The sequence below is a fragment of the Phalaenopsis equestris genome, unplaced genomic scaffold, assembly GCF_001263595.1.
Source record: "Phalaenopsis equestris unplaced genomic scaffold, ASM126359v1 Scaffold000002, whole genome shotgun sequence".
Classification (NCBI taxonomy): domain Eukaryota; kingdom Viridiplantae; phylum Streptophyta; class Magnoliopsida; order Asparagales; family Orchidaceae; genus Phalaenopsis; species Phalaenopsis equestris.
This window is the reverse complement of record NW_018164444.1, coordinates 11,164,326-11,176,617: the sequence shown is the minus strand read 5'-3', so window position 1 is coordinate 11,176,617 and position 12,292 is coordinate 11,164,326. Positions and strand designations below refer to the sequence as shown.

Genomic DNA, 12,292 nt, shown 5'->3' with positions numbered 1-12,292 from the left:
GTTGAATTTTACAACTAAAGTGAAGATTACATCCAAGATTCAGGGAGGTCAAAGCCTTTGGAAGTTGGGTGCAAATAAGTAGGGAAATAATATTGTCAGGCGTAGAATTGGAGATTTTAGAGTGACAGACTAATATTCTCAATTCAGACATATCGTTTGGGTGTTGAAGTGTAGATGTTAGCCCTCAAGTGAGGCGAACGTGGGAGCTCCGAAGTGAGGGCCGATATCCTCCCAGCCTAGCCGCAAATTCAGTAAACAGGCGTAGGATTAGTCAATGTTCTTTATGCCTGGACCAATGGGTAAAGAATAGGTACGCTCCTATTTGACACAATACAATTTAAACCGATTCACTTTATCCATTCATTGAATATCACATTTAAACCCTCATAAGTATCATTAGTTATTTAATAGTTATTAAAATTATATATTTATTTCAATTGCCCATTACTGACAGATAAGCAAATTGAACTTCGTTGTTGCGATTAAAGTATTGATTTTCTAAAATCTTAGTTCGTAGTTCTAATATTACTCCCTGTGGGATCAATGACTCCATTAGAGCCCTATATTACTTGAGCGATACGTATACTTGCGTTGATAAGTGTGACTTTACAATTATTGAATATTTATTACGACCATATTTAACTTATATTTTTAAGCATATATAAAGTCGCCCGGTCACCTAACACGCCCAGAGAACCCCAATCAGTAATATGTGAATTGTGTCGTCTGCAAGAACCTTAGTAACCATAAGGTTAAATGAATGAAACTCTATCCTATGACTATCCGATAGAGCTCTAAGTGGTAAGACTTATACCCGTCGAAGTAACAATGTTTTCGTTGAAAAAGAAAGAGAAAGGGAGGTTAAGCTACAAATCTATAATCACTCCCAACGAAGGACATACACACCTTTTGGAGTGACTAATGACCTATGTGCACTTAACAACCACCTAAGTAAAAAATTATGTTGGGCTAATCGAGATGGAGAAGCATGAAGACTTCTCCTCAGATCATGTAGAATGTTGCAGTTATCCATCCTTAAGCATGGAGACTTTATAAATTATGAATTGGGATATGATCATACATGCAACCTATTTTAAAACTTGCCTGAAGGTCATGCAGGAAAGTAAAAATATGTTTTAAAAGTCATGAGTCTGTTAATCCTAAATTCTAATTTATCTTGAAATTTAATTATGATTTGTAGAAAATTTATTAATTTTTTAGATCCTAAAGAGCTTAAATTGTAGCACAAGTTCCATAGACAACCCCAATCAAATAATGGTGAAGTCAATCCAAGCATACAAGCATGCAAAAAAGTCAATAAAACAAGCCAAATATAAAATAATAATTGTTAGTGCCGAGGGGTCGCGACATACCCTATAAAAGAAAAAGAAGACCAGACATAACATAAGTACACGTCTAGTCCAAATTCTATACATAAATGAAATTTAGAATTAAGGTACGGAAAATAGCTCCTAGTCCCTGTCACATGGTTCCACCCTCCTGACTCCTCGAAACTCGTGCACATACCTTATTTTTAATACACGACTCTCTTAGGGACTCTAAAATATACTTAGAAAAAATTTAAAAAAAGGACTCGACCTACATTAAAACAACATTAGCGGGAAAGCTAACAAACATGCGACAGATATGAGTCGAGTTTTTTTTATTGGGAGAGCTAAATAAAACCTTCAAGTAAAAAATTAATATAAATCATCATGTGCTTCCCTTTTAATGGTAATGTGTGTATGCATATACATAAGCACGACTCCCTACAAAAAAATGCCTTAATGTACTATCATGCACATCAAAATCAATAAACATGCAAGTATGTCAAAAGCACAAAAGGTGATAACTTGCTAGGACAACCAAACCAACAGAAAACTATAGTTAGGATATCGAAAAGACTATCTATCATCCTAAATCAAAGCCTAGAACACAATAACAGGAAGATGGGTCCTAAACAACATGTAAGTGATCAAAATAAGTCTTTGGGTATGTATGACTTTAAGGGGGTCACCACACCAGCCCCATCCTAAAAAACCAATGGATCTTAAGGATGTCACCCATGATGGATTTTGAAAAAGGGTTGGTCTTACATATGACCTAGTTTGCAACATGCATTTTAAATTTATGGCAGATATAATAAATAGGAAAATATTTTTTTTTGGTTTTAAAATAAGGGTCATTAAATTCACACCACTAACACGCAGGGTGACAAGAGTTAGATCCCTAGGATTATTAACACAATCATAATCATGTCAATATCGATCATTTAACTCATATTGCTCGTCGGGATCAACCCGACTAGCAATTTTCATTAAGACATCGCGACCAACACGGGATCACTCGTCATTCGTGCTTGACTTGCTATCCATGCATGTATACATATGCAAATGCAAACAATCATATGATAAAAGTGGTGAGGAGTGTGCCGTGAAGACGACGTCCTGAAGGGGTGGGCTTGTCATGGAGACAACGGCCCAAAAAATGAGTGTGTCGTCGAGTCAATGACCCAGAAGAGTGGGCGTGTCTTAGAGGTAGTGACCCAAAAAGACGAGTGTGTCATGGAGGCAGTGACTCGAGTGAACGAGTGTACCATGAGGGGGCAATGACCCAGGAGAATGATGATTCTGACTGGCTATAGTGATACAAGTGGGGTGAGTATATGAATGAATACTCAAAATGCAACTCAAACATATGATAATAACTATGCAAAATGTCATGCAAACAACACTAATGCACATGCAAAACACACATCATGCAAGTGATGTTAGTTGTTCGATCTGTTGAGTCGATTAGGGCGATCAACCCTAGGCAACATAACCAAGGGCTCAGTCGTGCTAATGAGATCGACATGACCAAAGTGGCTCGTTGACTGAGCCTGGGTGGCTAGTAGGACCAAAGTGACCGGTCGAACGGGTTGGGTCAGTCAGTCGAACCAAAGCGTATTGCCAATCGAGCTAAGTCAACGGGTTTAGGTAAGTGTAGTGGAAATGCAACATGTCAAACGTGTGTAACTGGCCAATAGGCATATGACCTTATCGATTAGTATCGGCCAACCAATTTGCCTAATGTGGGTGACCGGCCCACTACGCACCACAAACAAGGCATACACATAACTGGTCAATTAAAAGGCGTATGGTCGAGCCGACCAACACCATTCGACCAATTAAGTCATCCAGTAATGGACGATAAATTGAGCCAAACAATGTTGGGTGGCCAGTCATACCTGCCTTGTTTGGGCGACCAAATCTGCGGGCATACAAACATGCAATGCAATATATAAGATTCAATTATTTTCGTTCATTTCTCTTTTAATTTTAAAAGAGTCACCAGCCTGTCTATCATCATATACTATTCTTTTCCGAATAAGTCTGTCTTTCGGATGGTATAAATGATCAAGAGAAAAGAGAAATCAGAAAAGACGGACATACGATAAAAAATGACAAATAAGAGAAAGAACGTGAAAAGCCTATGTGCAATAAACTTTGCAAGGATAAATCAAGTATGTTCTGTCAAACAAGATTAGAATGAAGCACCTAGGACCAATAACCACGAAATAATACTTATGTAGACTACTCATAACCAGAGATTCAGGTGTTTTTGCCTGTCCTGAGGTTTAGAAGGATCCCAAAGAAACGTATCAATCTTAGTTAATTACATCTTAGGGGTTGCACAAGAATAGTCTTGATCCGCAAGAGTTTTGGTTAAATTAGTAATGACGATTAGCATAGAACTATCAACGAATGACATCTCGCAAAGGAATGCTCTTATGCTTTCCAAGCTCCCACTAAACCGTGAGCTTCTCGCGATCCCCACATGGGTAACAGACTCATTGGCATAGAGAGTATGCAAAGTAACTGAATCGTCCCAATGGAGAATCCCAATACGTCAAAGCAAAACCGGGTCATAAGGACGAAAGACAAATCGTCGTATCCTAAATGGGCGGTAGCTCATCAACAATCAGGTTGTCGAGCTGATACCAACCAAGGCAAAAGAAGTGGCAGAACTCAACATGAGTAGTCAAAGGAAGGGAAGAGTAATCCCTAGAGGTTTCCAAGTCAATGTACGATGGACCCGTCATCCCAAGCTACTAAGATTCTATATCTACCTGGTCATGAAGATAGTCGACACAACACATCCTGAGATCCCCAGTCAGCAATCTATGAATCGCGTTATCCACGGGAACCACGGTAGCTCTAAGGCAAAATGAATGAAAATCTATCCTATGACTATCAAGTGGAGCTCTAAGAGATGAAACTTATACCAACCAAAATAGTAAGGATGTCGCTAGAAATAAGGAGAAATGGGGGTTCAATTACAAAACTAGAAATGCTCCCAACAAAAGGACTTACACCTCATTTGGGTCAGGGAGTCTTCTAACGACCTAAGCACACTAAACAACAACATGAGTAGAAATTTGTGTTGGGCCAATCGGGTTGGAAAAACACGTGAGCTTCTTCTCGGGACATGCAAATGATGTAGTTATCTACCACGAACATGCAAATGATGCAAATTAATGTCTAACTGTTAGATATGTAAATACATAGGAATTGTGTGGTATGTATGTGAATCTCCCTTAAAAAATTAAGCTTTTGTGTTGATATATGTGTGTTATGCGCTTAAATTGAGTTTGCAAATGATCCAATCTCCTACAATAAATGTGAATTAAGGCCAATGAAATGCTCACCCTGCAACTTGGCCATCAACACGCCACAATTGCCAATTTTTTTATGATAGAGAAGTTGAGGGATCTTACCCACTCAAGCGTGCTAATATATGGTATCCAGATCATGATCCTCATTGTTTGCATACGATGTGTCGATCACCTATAAATCAGAGCTCGATATACTTTTCTTATTAGCTTGAGATGATGAGGCACAGCAGTTGGTACGTTATATGTGTAATTATTTGAATCCTGCTTGCAACGATGCCCCGAAAAATAGTCACATATAGAAACAACCAAACCTTCTTCCGCTAAATTTTTAAAATAATTTTTTTTTTTAATTTTTTTTCTGGATTGATTTCACAAAAAAATATTTAAAATATCAAAATCTTAATGTGGGTGAATTAATAAACTGTTGTACAACACATGTGACAGAAAGGTGCTACTAAATGCTGCTGTGGATAAGCTAGTTGTCTAATTATTTATTTCAGTTTAAAAATAGTTATGATATAGAAAATTTCTGGACAAATTATTTTTAAGTGATCACGTCGTCACAATTTTATTATTTTTATTTGACGTGACCACTTCATTCATTCTTATAAATACATACAAGTATGCAATATTAAAAAATCACATTTGTTCAACTCTATTTCTATGTGATGAATATTCATACAATGTTAGGATGTTAATATATTTCAAAAATTTTTATATTCTAAAAAAAAATTATAAAAAAATATTACATTAAAAATATTTTCAAGTTATAATGTCTTTAAACATAATGATAAAAAACATCACGTTTTTTACATCCATATCAAATTTAAGAGATTAATATAGTTATACTAATTCATATTTTTCAAATTCGATTAAAAATTTTGTACATCTAATTACGCTTATAAATTTAAAACAAGCTTTATAAAAAAATAATTAATACATTTTTTTCTTAATCATCGATTGCATTGCTTAATAAATATTTTAAAAAAAAACTATTCTAGTTCCTCATCGCTTTAGAAAAAAGGGATTATTTAAAAATTATATTTTTTGCTAAATATAAAATTATTGACATAAATTATATTCATTAGTTTAATTTAACCAATATATGTTTCTTTGACTTCTTTGTCTTTTCCATTCTCTTTAATGCTTAGCTGACCATTTCGGTTAAGTGTCGTGTAAGATGGTCCCTTCGTTTTTGCTCTGGTTGCAAATGATGCTTTCTCCAGTAACTGCCTCCTCTCATAAAACTAACTAAAAATCCAACCAAATAAACTCTCAAGATAAGACTAATCGGCATCATATTCTCCTCCTACAACTTGAAAAACATACAACAACAACAACAACAAGGCCTTAATCCTACTACGTGCGGTCAGCTACATGAATCCTTTTACTCCATTACCTCCTATTTATTGTCATATTTTCATTTAGTTCTAATAAATTACAACTTGAAAAACATAAATGCAACAAAATTATATTCCTAGAAAAGTTTTCTATTATTAATCAACATGAAGGGATCATATCTCCTCGCCAAAATAAGTGAAGTGATTCATTGAAATCAGAGACTCTCGTGAGAAATCCATCTTTCAAACATAGCAAAACATTCTAACGGCATTTTACCCGGTGCTACATGACTTCCACCCTGCAACCAGTTCATAAACACCAATGGAATAATCACTGTCAAAACAACATCCCATCATATTCTATATAAAACATTAAGGAGTTTCATACCTTTACAGTTGCAAAAGTTAAATTGTTTGAGAACAAAATGGTGTATCTGCAAATTCAAAATCATGAAAAAAAAAAAAGTTTCAGCCTTTTGAGAAAAAGAAGAAGCTTCAATAGAAAAATCACAAATTTAGTCTCCTCACCCTCCAACTTGTCCGCCAGCATGCCACGATCGCCATGGCTCCAAGACGGAAAAGTTGAAAGATTTTATCCACTCTAGCGTGCCCAAGAATGGAATCCTCAGATCATGATCACCACTCTAGAGCTCGAAATCCTCGAGTAATGAAACTATAGTGATAAGGTACAGTGCTTGGGACACTTCGTGTGTAATAATACGAATTCACATTGAAATCACAGCGGTGAAATCGTTCAGTTGTTCCCTTGAAATATATATATTATCACACAATTTCAAACATCTGAATTCATCACAGTGACGAAAACTAATTCATTTATAAGTACCTCCTTGACATGGAGTGCCTTTTTCACAAGATGGTGATTCCCCCAGTAATTGGCAAGAAGCTCAGCGGTCTAAGCATATTACTATTTCAGATTAGAACTAATTCTTTTAAGAAGCTTAGGAGCTATATTTGTAGCACACAGAAATGAAGGGAATGTGCAGAGCTTAACTATACAAGAAATATCAGGAATTGATGACAATGGTAAGCTGATGAACTCCTCTGGATTCTCCCTCAAAGACCTCATAGCTGACGTTGGAGGTTCATCAGAACATACGGGATCCAGTATATTATAAGAATTAATTTCTGATAGAAACTAAATGTAATTACAGTATGTCAGTTTCAATCCAACTACAGAAAAGAAAAACACAATGCGCTTAGAAAGAATACATTGCTCACCCCATTAAATGTCTCAAGATGAGTGGCACAAAGCACGTTTTGAGGCCTTATTAAGTCTTCTTCTCCAGCACAATGTGCCATTATCAGCTGAATATAAAGAAAGCTTCAATACCAACACATGAATAGAGGAAGAAATAGAAGTCGACAAAACCTGACATTGTTGGATTCAATGTTGTCCTTGTAATGACACCAAGACCCTACTACATATTAAGATCAAGCATAATGCAAAAAGAGAATTGTTGACCATTAAAAATAAAATGATAAATTACGTTTTAATTAAACTAAATGAATTAATAATAAATTACCAGCATATTCCACCCTCATAACCGTTCATGCGAAGCACTTTGATTTGAAGTAGAAAGATGCCTGATAGGCTCTGGTAACTAAAAAGCTTTTCCATACAGAGTCCGGACGCAGCTCTGCATGCGGACTTCTATAATATGCCCCAATTTTTTCCATACAGAGTCCGGACGCAGCTCTACATGCGGACTCCTATAATATGCCCCAATGCGTGCTATATCGAGCCCACCTAAAAAAATATTAAAGTGGAACCGTAGAGGTTATTGGAGTCGAACTACGGAGATTATTGGAGTGCAACTGCAGAGGTTATTCAAAGGGTTATTGGGGAGTTATTGGAGGGTTATTGGGGAGTTATTGAGGTATTAACTCCAATAACGCCGCAATAACCTTCGCGGTTCCACTTCAATAACTATCTGCAATAACTCTAGCAATAACCCCCAATAACCTTTACAATTCTACTTCATCAATAACCCTCAATAGCCCCACAATAACCACCGCAGTTCCAATTCAAGAATCCCCCAATAAGCTCTTTGGTTCACTTTAATAACCCTCCAACAACCTCTGTAATGTAGCACATGAGGCAGTATATTATTAATCCGCATGCAGAGCCATGTCCGGACTCCGTATGGAAAATTTTCTCCTGGTAACTGCTCGCAATCTCATTCATACCTCTCAGTCTCTTCTTCCCTCGCCTATTTGAAACCCAACTTGTCTCCACACACTATTCAACATAGAAGCTGCACAAGACTTCAAAAAAGCCTGTCTATTCGAGAGTGGGCCAGTGGAAAACTTGTCATGTGATAAGTGAGCCCCATTGTAATACACTGGTTAGGGGCGATTCTTAAAAAAATATTAGGCTCACTTGTCACATGGCAAGTTTTCACTAGACTCCGGTTCTGAAACAATATTTTTTCTGTTTATCCACCGTCCCCTTCCCATTCCACTGCTCTCTCTCTCTCTCTCTCTCTCTCTCTCTCACACACACTCTCAGGCTCTCTAGGTCGTGACACAATTGTAAGCACCTTATTTTTTTTTTCTTTTTCGTTTCATTGTTTTTCTTCCTCTGTGTACGCAACTCAACCCTTCGCCTAGCGAAGCTCGCTTGCAAGAAGCATTGTTTCTTCCGCTCAGCCCTAACCCGAGCCCCTCAATCTTCCTTGAATCAGAACAAAGCCAACTCCCCTCCTTCCCTTGAAGCCTTCACACGATCTCTGCTCTTCCCAATCGTGTGAAGCTTCCGCCTGTTCTTGTTATGATGACTCTCAATTAGGAGAACTAAGACAACGCCGCAACTTATAAGGAGGTTTCAATAGCTAAAGGAGATAACGGTCATTTGGCTATGATAGGGGTTGAATCAGTCAACTTGAGAAGAGTCATTGTCTATATATATAATGATGTATGTGAGATGACAGGGTTAAGGGAGAAAATCTAAGATTAAAGAGAGGAATCAAGAAAGCTTGTATCGAGTGGAAGATCGAGAGAGTTTTGAAATATGGTTCATCTCTGGAATTGAGCGGTGTAATCGTTATGATTGACTTAGTGAATTTATTTCTTGATTTCCTCCCATGGATGTAGGTCTTTTGGACTGAACCAAGTAATCTTGGTGTTCTTGATTGCATTTTTCTTTTAGTTCCTTTTCTAGTTTGTTGTCCTACAGATTTTCTAGAGAAGGTTCTTCAACAGTTCTCCCCACACAAAGCTGAAAACTTCTTCTCCCTATTCGCCAACCTCGCTGGCGATCTAACCAGAAACCTCTTTCGCTCTCTGCGATTGATACTCCCTGCCGCTCCTCCCCAGCCACTGGAACGCGATAACCCTCTCTTCCCTAGCCTACTTCGTCTTTCTCGCAAATCGCACAAAGGAAGAAGGCTTGCTTTATTCAAACCCAAACATTTCTCCACAGTAGTCGCTCAATCACTACACTAAAACCCCACTCTCTGTCGCTTTGCCTAAGGCCCAATTCTAAATGTTAAGTCCAGCCACACACAAAGTAGAGCTCGACCCGTTAAATCTTTAGCCTTTACTAGAGTCTTTTCGGCACATTTTTACTATATTCATTTGTTTTTAGTGTTGTTGTGTATTGTCCAACAAAAAATCAATTCTATTTGTTAATAGCGAGGACCATCAATGATTTCCTCTAGTGAGAACCCATAGCAGGCTCAACAATTAGACTATTAGCTTCCCCTGTAGGCAGCTTGTTGACCTCAATTTTGTTTGAGGCTTAAGTTTTTCCTCTTTAGTAGCCTAGTGTCTAGCCATAGGACTTTTCCTGTTGAATATTCCTAGAAACTAGACATGGAACCCTCACCATTAGAAATTTTACCCTCTTCCTTACTCATCTTGAAGTTTCACATGTTGGTCTCAACCTCTAGTACTTAGTAGGTGGGTCATTGTGGGGGAAACTCAAGATGAGTCACCCTAGGACTGCTGGGCCTTAGGGTTGACCTTGGGTGTTGGTCTGGAGCTAAGGCACTCACTACACTCACTACACTCATATACACCCATAATCACTCACAACCCTAAACTCAAATTTCTAGCCTAGATCCCTTGATATTTTGGGATACTCATGTAGATGGTCCCTTAAACATACTAGCCCTAGGGCTATGGTTTAGCTAAGATTAAATAGAATAAGAAACACCTTATAGAGCTCTTTAGAAATAATTCCCAATCCATAAGCATGTGGAGCTTGAGAGCTTGTATCAACTTTATCGCCTGTTACAGCATTACCAACTAGATAACCCTGAAAATTATCAAAAAAGTTTGAAACTTCGACAAATTTATTCCACCAACGCTTATAAGCATTTGTATAAAAAGCATATGTAATGATAATTTTTGAGATACAATAAAACTACATCAAGTAAATACCTTGATATTGATTAGAGGCTTCTCACCACCTTCATTTCCTGTGTTCAACATAAAACATAACTGATGCCTTAGCGAAAATAAATTATAATATGCTTTTGTTCATATAGAATCTTTTGGCAAAAAAATTCACCTTCAACAACTTTATGAGCAGTTAGCACAGTTATCTTCCCACCATACGAATTACCGCCCATGTAGAAAGGATTTGAGAGGAAACTTGGATGATCAAGGAACCACTACATTATTTCAATAATGTATATAATGTTGTGAGAGTTATAAATACAACACAGTTCTAAAGTAAAATTATGAATTTTAAATTGTAGAGCCTCATTAATGCCGCCCTACAAAAAAAACAACTAGCATAAAGACAATAAGTTGATCAATCTTGTGAAATAAATTAATTTTCGAAAGTATTTATGAGTAATTTTATTAAGAAATTGACATTAATTGTTTGTTGTGAGAAGCCTATGACATCAATAAGCATTGGAGAATTTCAAAAGTATTTATGAGTATCTTTATTAGGAAATGGACATTAATTGTTTATCAGGAGAAGTATATGACATCGCGTTAGTGGGATATATGAATCATGAATCAAACTCTATTTATCAGTGTTGAAAATAGTTGTACAACCTTATTTAGATTATTGAGAGCAAATAAATTAAATAAAATAAAACATATAAAACCCATATTTTTTATGTAGATTCACTCAAATAATAACTACATGTTTTCTGTCACTGTAGTTCCACTATCATTATGTTAATGAAATTTTACGAGATATGATTCACATTCTCTTGCCTTCTTTGGCTCCGAAAATTCGAAATGGTTTAACCTTTCACGAAGATGCGAATGAAAGAATCAGGAATGAGGGAAGTTTATCGTGAGGTTTCAGATCGAATTTTTAGAAGATATATGAGATAGTAAATAAAACACTATCTAGAGATTTCACCCTCATTCTACGAGGATCATAAGATATAGGGTTCTAAATTTCTCATAGACACAAACCCCTAAGGTTAATTACCCCTCCCGATAGTGAGAGGGTACCTTTAATTAAGGCTAGTCATAAGGGAGTTGATTAGTCAGCGTATAGTATAAGCAAAATAAAGTTTAAAGTTTATTAAATCATCATCACTGTGAGCTTTAGCGTATTGTAGAAGCAGAAATGAAGTTTATAGTTTATTAAATCATCATCAATATGAACTTCAGAGCGAATTATGTGGGAAATGATGATGCACCCCTTTAAGATGTCATGGTTATGTCATCACGGGGAGTTATGGACCCTAGTCTACTAGGCAGATGAGGTAGTCTACCAAACCTGACAAAAGAATCCTTGTCAGCAACTGTTTCAGAGGATTAAAGATTCTTGAGGAAAGACAAAAAAAAAAAGCCAAATTATATATATTTACTAAGCATCATTGTACAAAGGGTGAATGCAAGACAAGCTAGAAAGAAATATATTATGAATTTATGCATTTTTTCTGTTTGAAAATTATTGTTCTAGAATTTTTATCATCTCTTGGGCAAATATTAGTATAGAATGTGTTGCAGATGAGTGTGCAAAAAGATACCATCATTTTCTCATATGTATAAAGATAAATGATGGTGGATGGTGATGGATGGTTTGTTGCTTTTTAGCTTTTTAGTGAGAAACTTTTCATTTAAATATCTTTGAATCTTTATGAATTTAATATTTAAGATTTTTGAATTTTGATCGGTGGATTGGAACGAGATGCTTATTTTTTGTCTCTTTAATTGGATTATTCATTTAAGCATTAAAATATGTTTAGTTCTGATAATTACAGTTCCAATTTGGAGGAGGATCATATTGGCTTTGTGGGAGCCCAATCTTGTCCACTTCGGTTCACTTAGGGAAAGGGTTCAAACCAAGATGTGAGAC

General features: G+C 36.5%; 1 protein-coding gene across 1 annotated transcript; it reads right to left on the bottom strand.

Moving 5' to 3' along the window:
* Nucleotides 1-6,212: 6,212 nt before the first annotated feature.
* LOC110028785 (serine carboxypeptidase-like 19) lies at nt 6,213-10,672 on the bottom strand. The gene is made up of 9 exons (XM_020730812.1): nt 10,532-10,672; nt 10,402-10,439; nt 10,175-10,276; nt 7,237-7,323; nt 7,010-7,153; nt 6,842-6,910; nt 6,641-6,762; nt 6,386-6,431; nt 6,213-6,296 (listed from the first exon to the last, which is right to left on the bottom strand). Exons 1-9 carry the CDS (start codon nt 10,590-10,592, stop codon nt 6,213-6,215), a joined length of 753 nt encoding a protein of 250 aa, XP_020586471.1. The 5' UTR covers nt 10,593-10,672.
* Between the last annotated feature and the right edge of the window lie 1,620 nt (nt 10,673-12,292).

Bases quoted from the DNA above. Each gene is read 5' to 3' on its own strand.
- LOC110028785 (XM_020730812.1), bottom strand. From the start codon at position 10,592: ATGGGCGGTAATTCGTATGGTGGGAAGATAACTGTGCTAACTGCTCAT. The intron at 10,440-10,531 runs GTGAATTTTTTT...TGTTGAACACAG, and splicing joins TGCTCATAAAGTTGTTGAAG to GAAATGAAGGTGGTGAGAAG. The intron at 6,763-6,841 runs GTACTTATAAAT...ATATATTTCAAG, and splicing joins AGGCACTCCATGTCAAGGAG to GGAACAACTGAACGATTTCA.